At 35.6% G+C, this 17212-nt stretch overlaps 1 protein-coding gene across 1 annotated transcript; it reads left to right on the plus strand.

The window, feature by feature from the left end:
• The first annotated feature begins 639 nt into the window (after nt 1-639).
• Nucleotides 640-16998, plus strand: LOC144449739 (SMC5-SMC6 complex localization factor protein 1-like). The gene is made up of 19 exons (XM_078140316.1): nt 640-813; nt 1778-1856; nt 2297-2537; nt 3190-3373; nt 3961-4153; nt 4909-5102; nt 5867-5935; nt 6952-7116; nt 7762-7946; nt 8271-8627; nt 9564-9738; nt 10661-10808; nt 11608-11774; nt 13086-13246; nt 13479-13612; nt 13992-14198; nt 14862-14984; nt 15155-15430; nt 16202-16998. The coding sequence occupies exons 1-19, from the start codon at nt 640-642 to the stop codon at nt 16918-16920; spliced, it is 3951 nt and encodes a 1316-aa protein (XP_077996442.1). The 3' UTR covers nt 16921-16998.
• Nucleotides 16999-17212: the final 214 nt, after the last annotated feature.

The following is a 17212-nucleotide window of genomic DNA, read 5'->3' on the forward strand; positions in this document are numbered from 1 at the left end:
TCCGTCGAGCATGTCCGTCAAACACTGCAGCTGCGCGGTTTCCTTTTTGTACAGCAAAATTTGACACCAACGACTAGTTGAAGTGACTAGACAGTTCGTTGTTGTCAAATTTTGCTATACAACTTGCCCATTGCACACATTCTCTATATCATGTCAATTAATTGGGGGAAAGACCAGAAACTTACTTTTGATGTTATTAATATTGTATATGGAATAGATTGTCGATAGATAAGATTGAAACATAATTAATATAACCATGGCGGTATAAGGGATGGAGAGAGGATTCAGAGATAAACACCTCCTTGATATGACCAATATGTGTAAAAGAGATAGAATAACACTGGTTATACCATAGACAATGGATAGGAAACATCTCTGATTCCATTTCCTATTGTTGTACATATACTTTGTAAATTGTAGGTTTTTAGGACCTGTCCTTGTCCTCAAAAATGGCTCTCTTCATTCCACTCTTAGAAACCCATTTATTTCCAAACACATGAACATGATGAATTTTATGTTGTTTTTCAACTAGGATTTGAGGTGTCATTGACTGCTGATCCAGATTGTATTTTATGACCAGAGAAGTATAAGTTATGGAGTAACTGGCAGAGGTGAAGTTTGATAAACTTCTAGTGAGCCATGTATGCCAACAACCCAAATAGCACAATGGATGTCAACAAACCAAATAGACATTCAACCAGTAAATACAAAAATTGTCAGTACAAATTCTTGTTGACAGCATTTCCAGGTCATGAGAAGGTTCAACTTGCAAAGCAGATCCTGGCTTTAGGAGGAGTTTACTATGAAACACAGGTAATTTGTTCCATATTATATAGTAACATACTGTTACATATAATCTTTTAGCGAACACTGCTGTTTTTTTTAGCTCTGTAATTAAGTCTACAAGTTGTCAAATGCTACTAGACTGAAACGCAGGTAATGTGTTACAGATCCTTCAAAAGCCTCTTTTAACTTTTATCTTCTTCAAACTCATGTGGATTCAACATCACTCCAAGTGTTATAACAAACAAGAATACTGACATGGTTTAGAGAAATTTACCATGATACACAGCAACGCTTGTTGCTCCATATGGCAAATTGCTACACATGTACAGCTAAAACAAGGGGTGTTTGCGAGAAGACTGTACATAGCACTACGTACATATTATTTATTAATCACCTGCTATCATTTAGCAAGCTGAGATTGTTGTTTTACTTGCTAGACAAGAACCTAAACTTACTAATGATCAACTTTGATCATGAATGTATATATTACATATACTAGTATTACTAGTCTCCTGGCAAACACTGCTATTTTAGCTGTAATTAACAATTCACAAGTTGTCATACAGTACTAGACTGGCTAACATTTATTGTAAAATCAGGTAAAAAGTGAAGTGAAAAAAATTGTCAATTTATACAGCGCGATTGTTTTATCAATACTATTATCTAGTATCAGATACACATGTATTCAATGGTATGTGTAAGGGAAAAGTTTAACACAGTGTTTGTCTCTCTCTCTCTCTCTCTCTCTCTCTCTCTCTCTCTCTCTCTCTCTCTCTCTCTCTCTCTCTCTCTCTCTCTCTCTCTCTCTCTCTCTCTCTCTCTCTCTCTCTCTCTCTCTCTCTCTCTCTCTCTCTCTCTCTCTCTCTCTCTCTCTCTCTCTCTCTCTCTCTCTCTCTCTTTCCCTCTCTACTTTCCATTCTGCTAATAATCAATTCCATATGTTGCCAACTTTAATGACTCTACAACATAGGTTTACAATTTTTATCAATAGGAGTACAAACCTGAATGTACCCACATTGTGTCTGGTAAACCTATACGAAGTGAGAAGTATTTGTGTGGCTGTGCTCAAGGTGAGTTTTACTGGTATATACATGAGGTTCATATGATATCCACTCACTTCAAATGTATTACCTTCCTATCCAGTATAGTATGTACTTGCACTGATGTCAGTAATTAATGACCTACATATATGTAAGTAATATTTCCCCAGTTGTCTGAGCTGATTATTTTTATTAGTATAGCTAACTAAATAAAGAATAAAGGAAAAGCAAGATAAGTCCACAAGCAATTTTGTTTTCAACAAATTATAAGTAATAATGAAAGCGAAAGTGGTGGGCAACTTCCCTTTTCCAACTATTTCATTTCAAAATCTAATACCCAGATTGACATACATATTCTGAGTTATTCTCCCTCGTTTGCAAACTATCCTTGGTGGTAAAGACTGATGTTACTTTGTGATAAAGAACACTGTCAGAATTCATTATTGACTTGGTCCTGTATATCATGACAGGAAAATGGTTGGTGACAAGAGACTACGTCTATGCAAGTGCAAAAGCTGGAAAATGGTTGAATGCTGCCAAGTATGAGTGGGGACAGAAAATTACTGAAAATCATGATTATCCCATTCCTTTACTGATGGCACCAAAACGATGGAGAGAGAATAGAGAGGAAAAGAGCTGTGGGCCATTCCAAGGATGGAAAACAATGATTATGGTAGAAAACATAAAAAGGCGACCAATTGTTTATAAACGGTTAGTGTTGAAATTCTCATGGAATGCCCTAGACTCACTTGAATATTTAGATAAATGGATGTCAGTTGGACTATTAACTCAGGTCCCTGTAAGTACTACTCTAGCAATCAAGGCTTCAGTTGGACTAGAGTTGACTCAGGTCCCTGTGAGTACTACTCTGGATGTCAGTTGGACTAGAGTTGACTCAGGTCCCTGTAAGTACTGCTCTGGCAATCAAGGCTTCAGTTGGACTAGAGTTGACTCAGGTCCCTGTAAGTACTACTCTGGCAATCAAGGCTTCAGTCACAAAGTAAAACTAATTTTGTTCAATTTGGTAGAGTACACAAGTGGGTGATAGCGGTTCCTCTGTTGTGTGATTCTAATCACCCTGTGATCTAGATTGTGTAAACATTGGAAGTCCCAAAACAGTACACTGCAAGTTTATATATAGGACTAGCTTTAAGACTATAATTATACCAATGCCCATTCATTAGCTTATCACCGCTGTATCAACATGTTGCAGACAATAGTTTTATTTTGCAACTATCTTGTTAGTAAACCGAAGCCTCGATTACCAGAGCAATACATGAGTTTACCAAGGTATGAGCCATCGACAATAAGATCCCCATCATAAATTAAAATATAAATTATAATTTCCAAATTTGTTTTATAGGTTGTTGGAAGCAGGAGGTGCTAAAGTTGTACCACCCACATTTAAACTTGAAGATCTGAATGGTTTGGCAAAGACATTGACTCATGTCTTTGTTGATAAGAAGTTTGAGAACAATGTGAAAGCATTTTCCAGAAGAGGAATTCCTTGTTTATCACCTGATTATATTGCTGAGACTCTTCTACAGGTATTGATAACAAATTTGTCTACTCAACCATCATGGAAAATAAGCTATGATATGCATGTATTCTATACTTCTTGGTCAAATATTTCAGACTCAAGATAGGAAGGGATATACACTGCATGTTGACATAATCTCTATTTTACATCAAACACTTCAAGACAGAATAGGTCCTGAGGAAGGGATATACACTGTATTATGACATAATCTGTATTGTACATCAAACGCTTCAAGACAGAATGTGTCCTGAGGAAGGGATATACACTGTATTATGACATAGTCTGTATTTGACATCAAACACTTCAAGGCAGTACATGTCCTGAGGAAGGGATATACACTGCATTTTGCCAGTCAGTACTCTCTATCAAACACTTCAAGACAGAATATGTCCTGAGGAAGGGTATACACTTTATTTTTACATAAACATAATCTGCAAGACAGCATAGGTCCTGAGGAAGGGATATACACTACATTTTGACATAATCAGTACTTCTGATCAAAGGTATTTCCATGCTGGCAACATAAAATACAGTTGCTCGAGGAAGCAGATCTCAGAGAAATGCATATAGCTTGATTTTTTTTTTACTTTTCAGGACACCACACCAGATACAAAACCATTTTGTGTGTCCATCTATACAGCTGGATTATCTATTGGTTCATCATCGAGAGAATCATCATCCTCCTCATCATCATCATCATCATCAAAACCAAGTAGTCAGTCAACAAGCAATTCTCTGTTGAACAGTCAGAGTTCTTCTGCTACCAATAGTGCTGCCTCAACTCCAGGTGATTTGCTTTCTGTTAAAATCTTGTCTTATCAATACCTACAAAGTTGTATTAAACATATTGCGTGGTAACCCTGCATTTTTCTTTTTGATTTCAACTGAAAATGAGATGGAGTTTTATTGGACAAAGCAACAGTAAAAGTTTACATTTTTATTTCAGAGGTACATACTACATTATTTTACAAATCAAATTTTAAAAATAATGTTTCCGATAACTCATTCGACCCTAGTTTAAGCCAGGTCTTTTATGATATCATAACTAGGCAAAGCCCATAAGCTCGTACAGGATAGATTCATTTGTGACCGGCTTCCTCATGATGATATTGTAGATAGCGCCCTCCGCATGGAGAATGTGCATAGGATATAGAACACACATGCGTAGTCATTGCGCCGCAATACATCCTTGGGTAATACCACCAAAAAAATATCGCATAGTACGCACATGCATACTAGTCATTGAACCACTACGAGGCTGCTTCGCGAGCTATAACAGTATAGTCTGTATAAGGAGTTCATCTATTTATAATTGTCTTCATTTCCTCAGTTCACACCTCATCAAACTCTCTCAGAAGCATTGGGACTGACAAGTATCTTATCTTGGGGTCAAAGTAATTTTTTTAAAATTTAAAGTAAAATGAAATAAAATTCCGACCTATATGTAACCCTAATTTCTGAAGTCATGTTATTGGAAATAAAACATTTTTTTTTTAAATTTTGCCTAAGTTAAATAAAATATATTAATATCTTCAAAATCAGGAAAAAGAATTCAACACATTCCCCAAAAGCTGTTGACTGAAGCAATCACTACAGCTCTTATGAAGGATGAACATCAAAAGAATATCTCCACACCAACCGTTTCACCATTTGGTGATCCCAGAGGAGTGAAAAGGAAACTATTGGAATCAGAAGACCGTGTGAGAGACATTATCCTGAGAGTCAGGAAGAAAAAGGTATTGAAACTGTTTATATTAGGAAAATGATTCAAGTACAGCTGTCTAATTCATTCATTCCTGCATGCTTCTGGGTACTACACAACAAAAAACCTTGCCTGTAACTAGGAACATGTGCTCTGATTTTTAGCAGAAATTTATGTGATTTATAAGATTTTTACCCTCAGTAAACGTTAGTGTAATGCAAATACAACTGAGATCATAGTTTTGTATATAGCACAGTCTATTCAACATCTGTATATTATTATTGTTATTATTACCAGTTGTCAATTCTTTTCATTAGCAGTGTTTTTGTTATGGGTGGTAAGCAGGTAAAATCTACCGAGGTTTGCATGTCATTTTACCTGGGTTCCCAAACAAAATTATGATAGATTCTTTTAGAAACGCTGCTACTTTTACATCTTTCCCCCTTTCTGTTACTGGGGTCTCAAAACCAATAATAGCAAAAACACTGATTAGACTCTCCTACTTAATGGAAGTGTTATTGGAAATGTGAGTAACATGTATCAATGATAGTTGTATTAGGTACAGACTTCAACACTCAACATACAGAATCTGATCCAATTGCTCTTATCATTCAACCATCATTAGCAAGTATCGACGGTCTATCAATATGTCAGTCATATCTCATCAACTTGTACATTGAATCACTAAAATTGATAGTAACTGATATGAAAAAAGAGGTTACCATGGACATTGAACTATTAAGTTGATAAAGTTACCTGTCATTTTCATAACCATTTTTGTTTTATTTGTTTTTGTAGTCAGAACAAAGCGGTCCAAGTTTTGTTCCATATTGTTTTGAGATGCTACCAATACCTCCACAGTTCAAGGTAGGAATGAATTTAGTGTATCATACATAAATATAGTAACATTTTTCTTTTAAATTTGGGTACAAGGAATTCAGATCTGTGGAAGTTTTATCATATTTCCCTCCTTTAGTTTATTGGGGTCCCCAAATCTTAGCAAAAAATACTGATGTATTAATTTAGTAATTTAAACCTGGTTTGGTTTCAATGATAATATGAAAAAAATAATGTGTTTCTGATAACATGGCCTCAGAAAATAGGATAGATTTTATTTCATTTTATCTTTTTAATTGTTTTTATATTTGAAAAGTATTGCTTCAACCCAAGAACAAACAAAATGTCGGTCAGAATACCTCTTCTGTGATGTTAGTAGTTTCATCATGTCTATACATGATGACGTCACAGAGGAAAGAAAACAGACGTGCATGAAGACAGAATTTCTTATCTTTTTGTTTTAAATGTTTAAAAAAATGTTTAAGGTCAGAGGCTTAATCTAGGGTCAGTCGGGTTATGGGAAACACTTAATTTATTTTATATATTGCCTAACAGAACAGTGCCTACGGCCTCTTTGGACGATGTGTACTGATTCAGAAGTAATTGACATGTGATATCATGTATCCTGCTGTTATTGTGTGTCACATTACTTTATATAAAAAGGGTGATGCTCAGTTTGACCCTACTAAACAATGCAGGTTTTCCTGGCAGGTACTTCGGTTTCCTCCTGCTTCAACATTAAATCACTTGGGAATGGCACAAGTGATGATTGTATTTGAATAAATTTTCCAAAAATACGTCAAGTTGATATAGTTATATTATTATTACAGTAAAAACTTGGCTGGTAATGTCTACAGGATCGCAAGCAGTGTTTTGTTTTTTCACTCTAATACCTTTTTGCATATCATGTGATAGAAACTTATATTATAAGTTGTTATTTCAGTGTCAAATACTTTGTGTATAAGCTAGAAACCGGTGTTTCATTTCAGTTTAAAATACTTTATTTGTGCGTGTGATAGAAAACAAAGTTGTTATTTCAGGCCAAGAAAAAATGTGCACTGCCATTCAACAGAACCATTGCTAGTATGATTGAAGCAACTATAGAGGAAGGAATGTGGTTTGGTGTTATTGGTGGATTACAATCCCATATATCAACTACAAGATATCCACCTCCATATCTGATGCATCAATTGATGATAACTATGATGAAGGTAAAGACTTGAGCACTTTTCATATTAATATAACAGAACCCGGTGACATTTGAATACAAGCGTGGTGCACCCAAGATTATTACAAATACCGGTATATCAGATTACTAGCACAATCTGGTGCATCAACTTTGTAGTTAGATTGATGATAGCTTTTACTACAAATTGATACAGAAACCACTGGAAGCACGAGTGCAAATACTCTGAGTTTCAACTCTGGGAATCACGTCATTACTACATGTACATGTATGACAAATGTTTATATTAAACGGAAACATTTCTTAAAGAAATACATGTATGGAAAATTGTTGCTATCTTTTGCAAAAAGTTTGCAACGGTTTCTGCATGCACCAATGCAAGTAATCACTGATACACATTATATGATTTACAATGGTTACAACGCACAAACAGTTAAAAGTTTTTTAGCAGTGAGCTTTCGATCTGTCTTCAACTTGCCTGACGATCCTCATCAGAATGACAAATTCCGTAGTAAGTTATATATAAGAATAAGTAAAATTAATATTCATGTCTGATGTATCAGATTTTCAAGTAATCTCAGTATGACATACCCAACTTTGAATTTGTATCTAATACTTTGTTTAACCAAGTAACTTGTGATTTTATAATACTAAATGATGTTTGTTTCAGTCGAGTAACCAAGCTGTTGTTCTCGGAGCATACCATCTATTAAAGCAAGTGTTGTGTCTTCACTGTCCTGCCACATCACCAGCACTCAGATTGATGTACATGCAGTCACTATCAACAACTATGTACAATGAAAGACAAGATTGTAGTTCAGGAGGAGAGTGGACTTTTGTCTGCAATGTTATCAGGTACAGTACTGGGACTAGAAGAATGCTATCATTATACATGTACATGTACTTGAATAATGAGGATGTTTCATGTGAGGGTTGTGGGTCTTGCCATTGACTCCCCCATTCTACACTTTATTTAAGATAGCAAGATTGCATGAATACAGATTCTTGCGACAATTTGCATAAATGAAATGAACTTACACAATTCATAGACCCTCCTGCACAATTGAAGTGTCATTCAAAACCTTTCAAATTGGAATGATTTTGAAAGAAATATACAGATGCACTGTAATATTTCCAACCAACAATATCTTAAATGATGTAGTTATGTTTTGCTTTTAGCATGGCTCTTGGAAAAGATCCAGGGGAGACAGATAACTGTGATGCAGCTATCCAATCGTTAGGTGGGTACAATAAGCAACAGGTCCATTGCCAGCCTCCATCAGGTGATACTAATCAACATGGTAAACCCCCATCAAGTGATCAGCATGGCAACCCTCCATCAAGTGATCAGCATGGCAACCCTCCATCAAGTGATCAACATGGCAATATTCCATCAAGCACTGAAGACAATAGAGCTGTGAAAGTTGAGTCAAACTCTGACACAAGTGTCACCAACTTTGACAGGAATAATTGTACATTACTACTCCGATATCTTGTCACTCTGTTTGAACAAGATTTCATAGCTATTGTTGAGAGGTAAGATTTGTGAAGTTATACTTTTCATCTTTTCATTGTAATAACTACTTTCTTGATTTCAACTGGGGAAATTGTTAAACTTGCCAGTAGAATGACACTAACAATATATTGACATTATTCCCAATACATTCATCTTTTATTCCCAATATAAATCATCACGAGTCAAAATATGAGTAGTGACAAAAGGTCGTTATGTCTCAAGAATTTTCTATCTGAATGAAGAAGGAATACCTGAGTATTACATAATCATATGTGGAAGCTTTAGTTAAGCTTAAAACGGGAAAGTGATGGTGATTATTCACATTTGCTATATTTTCTAACTACAGTGTATAACAATAGTAACTTTGATAATTATGATATCAATAGAGATATTTGTCAAGTAAGACGATAAAATGTTACAATATTAGTAGGATATTTATTGAGCCAGACAATAAAATGCACCATTATTGCTAGTATTTTTGTCATGCTAGACGATAAAATGAAACAGTTAGTAAGATTTTTGTTGAGTTCAGCCACAATGCAACACCTTCATTAACATATAATCTTCATACAGATCGTGCCCATTACAGTTGGAATGGCCACATTTACTGTCTGTATTTTAGGGTATTTTTGACTCTGTGTAACTTTCACTAGAGTCTACCATTTTAGATACTGTAAAAGTGTAAATCTCAACTGATATCTCTTCTTTCTGTAAGTAAAATCAATTGAGAATTTATATGTAGGAATACTGATTTTACAGTGATTTCGTGAAGCATACTTGATCTCTGGAAATTTGGCTTGGTTTCTTTTGATTTAGAGGGTGTTTTCTTCTTCAGATTTCATGATTTTTATTGTACAAGAGGACTTTGCATCCTAGTTCAGGGAGAACATACATGCTTTAGTTTTGATTTCTTTTTGGCGTATGGAAATAAAGATCTTACTGATTTTGTTTTGCAGACAGAAGACTTCACCTAGGAAGACACCCCATATGAAGCCTGCCCTCACTAGACAGTGTATACTATCCTGTTTATTGTGGCCTAATGGATATCCTAATGCTATCAGTACAGCTGTTATCACGTTGCTTGACTTTCTTGTGAAAACTCTCAAGTTAGCTATGAGACAACCCAACACAGTAAGTTAAAAGTAAAATGTTGCTAGTGTCTGATGTATCTAGTACTTGCACTTTTCAAAGTGTAAAATGTGAGAAATTTGTCATTTAGCAAAAACTTCTTGTACACCCGAACTATTAGTAGTTTGATGGGGCTTGTCTTTTTTAAAACCCCAATTGGCAAGTCCTGAGGGTAGAAATAAGAATGGGACACTGGCATGGTTCAACTTTTCTTCAAGCTCAATGATTTAGCCATTCAAAAACAAGTGACAGCAGTGAGGCTCAAGCCAACAACCTACAGAGTCAGCCAATCCCACCCACGACTCCATGTTACTTTGGGTTTCAAGTTAGGTGACTTTTAAAAAATGATTGAACTATATGTATTTGATTATGATATCTATAAAAAAAAAAATGGGCTTGATATTTGGCAGGTATGTTTTAAGGGTGTTAACTTTTAACTAGTATATGATAGGATTTATTTCATATTTTTGGGATATTCTTAGGGGTGTCTAGCAGATGACAACCTTATCTTAGATCAAAGACAGACAAAATAGATCTCAACATGAAATGGTCAGAATCTATTTGAACACATATCATATACCATATTTATGGTAATGGCCCATAAGGGAGCCTTCCGTAATTACAGGTGGGAGGGCCAGGGGAAATCAAGGTCTAGTCTGTGGCATGAAATGTGACCCTCCCCCTATTCCGATGTGCTAAAAAGTGATCCTCCCTCAACTTCCTGTCTCTAAAATATGACCCTCTCTTTTCAAATATTTGATTGAAAAACATTTTAACACCGACTCCCTGTGGCATAGTTGTAGGACCGATTTGTAAAAGGTGACCCCACCCCAGGCCCTGCTCCCTGTAATTTCTAAAGGTCCCTAAGCCTCAGGAGATTGTGAATTGCAAAATGTCATTTTATTTTTTTCATATTTTTTGTCAGACTCAGTTACTGAACATGGTACAGAGAATGGTTACCATAGCAGCAGAATGTTACCAACAAGTAAATGTCAAACTAGACATGAATGGTCTAAATAATGAGATCAATGAACTGGATTTTGCCAAAGAGATAATGAATGCTGTCACTGAAGGTATGTATCAGATACACAGCAATGTGTTCAATTATATATTACTCCCAATATTTCCTTCGTTCAGCCAAGGAAAATATGAGTGACCTAAGGGGGCTTTGTCACTATGAGTCTATAGACGAGTAGTGAGAAAACCCTAGGCAGAATGAGGAAAAATATTGAAGAATAACATAATTATACCAGCACCAGTAATATCAAAGAAAAGTCTTGGAAAGTAATGGCAATTTTGAATGTTTTGACTCATATTTCAAACACAGCAGAACCAGTGATGTAGACACGCGTTGTCAATTGTGACATAGATGTGCGTTGTCATAACGTAGAACGACCAGAGTATAAATTCCATATTTTTTTGTTCAAATTGGCTTGTGCATAGTAAAAATGAAAATATTCTGAATTATTGCTCTCTGTTCAGCCAAGAAAAGTAATCGTGACCCTAAGGGGCCTTGTCACTATGAGTCAGAGACTGTCATAGCAATGAAAATGTAACAATAATATTTGCCCACTGATTAAACAATACTGTTTTCAAATGCAAACACAATTATTTTGTGACTTTTACATCTACTGTACACTATGAGCCAGCAAAAATGCACATGGAAACGCAACAATTTGAAAATGCAGTTAAAAGTGGATTGTTTTGAAAACAATCTGTTTTCATTCTTGCTGTTTCTGTATAAATAGTCAGTATGCGGGCTATTGTGTCTACGCATAAAATGCATCAAAATGAGAACGATGCGATATTGGTGTTTTGTATTTGGAAATATTGGTGTGTAAATGCAGCCTTACCATATTTTGATCTTCACAGGTGGCCTTCTAAATTGTTACAACAGTGTGAGTTTATTATTGGAGACAACCCAGCCTGCATGGTTGAGGATGAGACTGGCGGAGTGTCTACTTGGTACCTATGACAACAGCTTGATTCATCCCGAAAACAAACCACTCTGTCACAAGAAGTTGTCACTTCAAAAACTTGTAAGGAAACTATTTACTGTAGAGAATGTAATCATTCAAGTTATGGGTTGGCATCTTTGTTTTGCAATCACTAATTTCACAAACAAAAGAAAGCAAGAAGTATGAGTTGGCAGGCTTTAAAATGAAAAGTCCAGTCAGGCTTACCTCTGCCTTTAGTGTGCTTGTATTGATTACTGCTATCAACTTAAAGGAAAAGTCCAGTCAGACTTATTTCTGTCTTTGGTACACTTGTATTGATTACTGCTATCAACTTAAAATGAAAATTCCAGTCAGGCTTACCTCTGCCTTTAGTACACTTGTATTGATTACTGCTATCAACTTAAAATGAAAAGTCCAGTCAGGCTTACCTCTGCCTTTAGTACACTTGTATTGATTATTGCTATCAACTTAAAGGAAAAGTCCAGTCAGACTTATTTCTACCTTTAGTACACTTGTATTGATTACTGCTATCAACCTAAAGGAAAAGTCCAGTCAGACTTATTTCTACCTTTAGTACACTTGTATTGATTACTGCTATCAACTTAAAGGAAAAGTCCAGTCAGACTTATTTCTGCCTTTAGTATACTTGTATTGATTATTGATATCAACTTACATTTGATTTTTGTGTGATAAAGTGTCTATTTGGTAACTTAGTCAACTTTGAAATCTTGTAAAGAAACCCCGCTGCACTGACATGTGATTGGCCATTTTGGTGATTTCCTGCAAGGGGTCATGGGAAACTCTCTTGTGATGACATCACATATACCCAAATCTCTGTCTTGACAAATTCAAAGAGCTTGTGAACTATTCATTTCAAATAAGGCCAAGAAAAAAATTGTTTGGTTCCAGTTACCCACCCTACCTAATTTTTCACTGCCGACCCCAAACATTTTTTTTATGTATGTGAGAAAAAAATAAAATCGTGAAGTCTCACAAGAAATAGTGGATGAGTAAACTGACATCAACTTAAAAAGACAATATAAAACTGTTCTTCCAATCTGTAATGGCTGTACGTCTGATGAGAAGAAACCAATAACACAGAGACCATATGGAAAACAACAGAAAACATAACTACCTGATACAAAATTAGAAATCTACCTACCCCACCTCTTCTAAAATTGAGCGTAATCAGAACCACACAATTTTTTTGTGTTAGGCCTAATGACTATTACAAGACAAGTATGTTTAAAGTTCCTGTCATTTATTATCATCTGCGACAAAAAGTGACATTCTCCATAAATCTGTCACTTTTTTTGGAACAGATATTATTTCTCAGCATATACTACAAATCCTGTTTCTCAAATTTTTATTTCGCTTCATTTTTTTTTGAAGGTTTGTTGCTACCTATATTTACTACCAAAAGGACCTGAAAACACCACTCTAGCCCATGTACTTGACAAGAGTAATGTTGGCAACATTGAGAATCAACAGCCTACAATGATAGCCAGAAGTAAAAAGTCAACCAGATCACCGGCAGCATTGCATACTTTAGCGTAAGTATCAACTTAATATTTCAAAAATGAAAATAATGTGAGTTTTTATATGGTGTTTTCCGACTCTATGTTGAAAGCCCTTTACAAATACTACTCCTGGCATGGACCTATAAAAGTACAAGAGCAGATTTTACTCCTCAACTCCCTGGGGGCATGCAATCCATTGCCACCTTTGTAAACATATAGATTAAATCCTTTTCATAGCATTAAAATATTACTATTTACATTACAGGGACTCTAATACCGTGAAGAGTTTTGTTCAAAAAGGTGGCAGAAAGAGGACACCGTTTTCACCAACAAATACGGGTAGTGAAAATGAACAACAAAAGAAAAAAGTCCTGGCTGTCCATAAGCGAAATGCCAGAGGTAAGAAAATCTTGGATTACTCATTTAGTCATTTTTAGCACCCCCACCCTCAGGGGGTGGCATGGGCTCCGTCCATCTGCAATATATCATTTCACAGACATGCAATATCTGATTTCTTTCAAACATGATACAAAGGTGACAGATTATATGGGACGTGAATGCACTTCAGTCACTTTTGAAATCATCACAGAAATTTAGGGTTTACTTTTACCACCTTGTTTTTCAGAAAATAGACAATCTTTCATTTTTCTTGTAAAAATATTTGCAGCTATTTGGAAGTACAGTGTGGATATTATTAGATTCTTTTTCTTTACCTGAATAAATTATGTACAATAGGAAGTTTAAGTGCTATATTTGCATCTTTTCCTTTTTAACACAGGTGAGACACCTCTACATCTCGCATGTATGAAGAGCAATTTAGCTAAAGTCAAAGAACTGTTAAGTTTTCCGGGAATTGATGTGAATGCCAAGGACAATGCTGGATGGACTCCATTACATGAAGCCTGTAACCATGGCAACTTTACTATTGTTAAAGAACTGCTGAAGTATAAATCAACTCCTACCATATTGTCATTCTTTGCCAAAGGTACGGTTGACTTATGATGATTAATGCTAGCTTAGAATGTCAGCTCAGTGATGATGAAAAGAAACCGAGTTTGTTATGAGTTTAGCAAAGAAGCTCATAGTAAATACGTACACACACACGCACACACACACACACCCAAATGTATGTTCCTACATTACGTACGTACGTACGTACGTAGGTACGTACGTACATACACATACATACACACACACACACACATACATACATACATACATACATACATACATACATACATACATGCATGCATGCATGCATGCATACATACATACTTACATACATACATACATACATACATACACACACACACATATACATACATACATACATACATACATACATACATACCCACAAGTATGTACGTACATACATACCATACATATATATTATATACACACACACTCATTCATTCATTCATTCATTCATTCATTCATTCATTCAGTTTCATTCATTCATACAAGCATCACAAGTTTTTTATGGAAAAGCAACTATTTCTGCATTTGAAAAAGAAGATGGGACATTGATTGGAATTCAACCATACACATTTATGTTGACATACACACTGAAAGGACATTACAAGGAATTGTGTAAAACAATATGATCACACTAAATGATTGTTTTTTTTCTATCATTCTGTAGATAAAGCAAGTAAGCCATCTAAGTGTGGTGTAGACCTATTTGCGGCTCCCAAGTGTGGAACAACACCACTACATGATGCTATATTCAATGGACATGCTAACATAGCAAGGATTCTTGTCAAAGCTGGAGGTAAGCATGACAGTATATTTAAACAAGACAATGTGTTCTTTTGAAATATGAAGTATTGATTTAATTATAAATGCAACTCACTTAAACCACTGATCACTGCAAGTGGTGTACATACATACATCCATTTTTTTTTGTTACGAATTAAAAAGTATTGTATTTAATTATTAAAGCCTGTGGTCAGACTGACCTTGTCTCTAAAGCCTGTGGTCAGACTGACCTTGTCTCTAAAGCCTGTGGTCAGGTTGACCTTGTCTCTAAAGCCTGTGGTCAGGTTGACTTTGTCTCTAAAGCCTGTGGTCAGGTTGACTTTGTCTCTAAAGCCTGTGGTCAGGTTGACCTTGTCTCTAAAGCCTGTGGTCAGGTTGACCTTGTCTCTAAAGCCTGTGGTCAGGTTGAATTTGTCTCTAAAGCCTGTGGTCAGGTTGACTTTGTCTCTAAAGCCTGTGGTCAGGTTGACTTTGTCTCATATATCAATGTTTTGTACTATGTATAGCCATTGTCCGAAATGTCCCAAATTTCTCCTGTAATAATTTTATGCTGTGATGATAGTATTGGTATGCGTGATGTTGTGAACTTGTCAGCTAATTACAGCCACATTTTAGATCAAATGTCAGCATGTTAGTGCTTGATCGACTATGTTCTTGAATGAGTAAGATCTGTTACACTTTTCATTTTACCATTGCTTCTCAGTATACAACTACAAAATATGCTGAGTTGCAGATGTTATGACTCCACGAAGGATGTTGATTTTTCTGCATGGGTACAGCAAACGATGTTTATGTGTTAAAACTTTTTACACAGATCAGTTGATGATTTCTTGACATTCACAGCATGTGTAAAATTTATCTGTTAGAAAGTTTTGTGTGTAAAATTTGTACAATTTCGTTTTAATTTTTATGCACCCTCATCCTATATATTATCCAGTTTTTATTGTACTAAAGTAAATTAGACTAATTTCATATGAATACCTTCTCCTTCCACCAAAAAGACTGAAATCAGAACCAATGAAAATGTAACCAGTAACTACGGTTTGAAAATTTCGAAAACATTTTTAACAAAAACCCTGTACACTGGTGAGATTTGCTTACATTGAAATAACTAAAGTCTTCAGCATGACGTGAATTCTGGGTTGCAATGGTGGAGGTGTGTACTTGTCTTTTATTCTATGTTTTTCACACACTACTTTGTCTACTACTGTTACTCTCTGTGTTTCTCAGGAAAAGAGTTGCTGATGGCAAAGAATTCAGCAGGCTTTACTCCTATAGACTGTGCCCAGACAGATGAAATGAAGGCAGCCTTACATCTGTCCAGTGAACACGGACAAAGTGAGACAGAAAGCAGTTCTCAAGAATCTCAAAGTCAAGGCAGCTACAGTTCACAACTTGATAGCAGCTCTCAGGGTGAATGTCAGAGATTGCCAACGTCAACGATGAACATCAACTGTCCTACAGATCATGACTATGATGTAGTTTTGAAACGACACGATGGAAAACAAACAAGTTACTCCGAGAACGAGTGTTTGCAGTATATTACAATCGTACTACAATTACTGAAAGCATATGTGAAAGTTACTAATTTGCAACTGTTTAAATTTGAACTTGATCAGTCTTGTAGTAGCAATCTTAGCATTGTTCAGTTATCCAGTGAGGAGAAAGAGATTTGTGACAACGTTTACCCTGCGTCAAAGAAGAGAAAACTACAAGGAGGTAGAACAGTTGTGATTTTGAACGACTTTGACGATGGATCTACTAGACCAATGTCAATTCCAGGATATGATGAGAAATCGGTAATTGATGATTTACTCTATTTTGCTGACTTAGACTCACACATGCAGAAGTTTGAGAGGCATTTGACTAAACTTAGTCCCAGTGGGAAGCTAAGTGATCAATGTAAAAGACGACTGCTAGATTTACAATTACTCTCATCACCATATTAAGCTATCACGAACAAACATCACCCATCCCCATGGGAGATGGTGTGTAACCAAGAGGAAACGCTAAACAAACAAATAGAATAGACATCAAGGTATACTACAATAGTGTGTATGCAAATAACCACTGTAAATTGTCAAATTATGGTAATTTTCATCTTTTTATGGGATTCAACATATTTATGTTTAGGAAGATATAATAAGATAAGGCCAAAAAAAAATAAAAATCTGGTTCTGGTCAGGGTAAACTTTCTAAAGTGGTGCGACGACGCGCGTTTTTTTTTTTCCCTAATTTTTT

The sequence above is a fragment of the Glandiceps talaboti genome, chromosome 18 (assembly GCF_964340395.1).
Source record: "Glandiceps talaboti chromosome 18, keGlaTala1.1, whole genome shotgun sequence".
Taxonomy (NCBI): domain Eukaryota; kingdom Metazoa; phylum Hemichordata; class Enteropneusta; family Spengelidae; genus Glandiceps; species Glandiceps talaboti.

Coding starts and splice junctions, on each gene's coding strand:
- LOC144449739 (XM_078140316.1), top strand. CDS start 640: ATGTATGCCAACAACCCAAATAGCACAATGGATGTCAACAAACCAAAT. Junction 8,628..9,563: donor TTCATAGCTATTGTTGAGAG/GTAAGATTTGTG, acceptor TTTGTTTTGCAG/ACAGAAGACTTCACCTAGGA. Junction 13,247..13,478: donor GCAGCATTGCATACTTTAGC/GTAAGTATCAAC, acceptor TTTACATTACAG/GGACTCTAATACCGTGAAGA.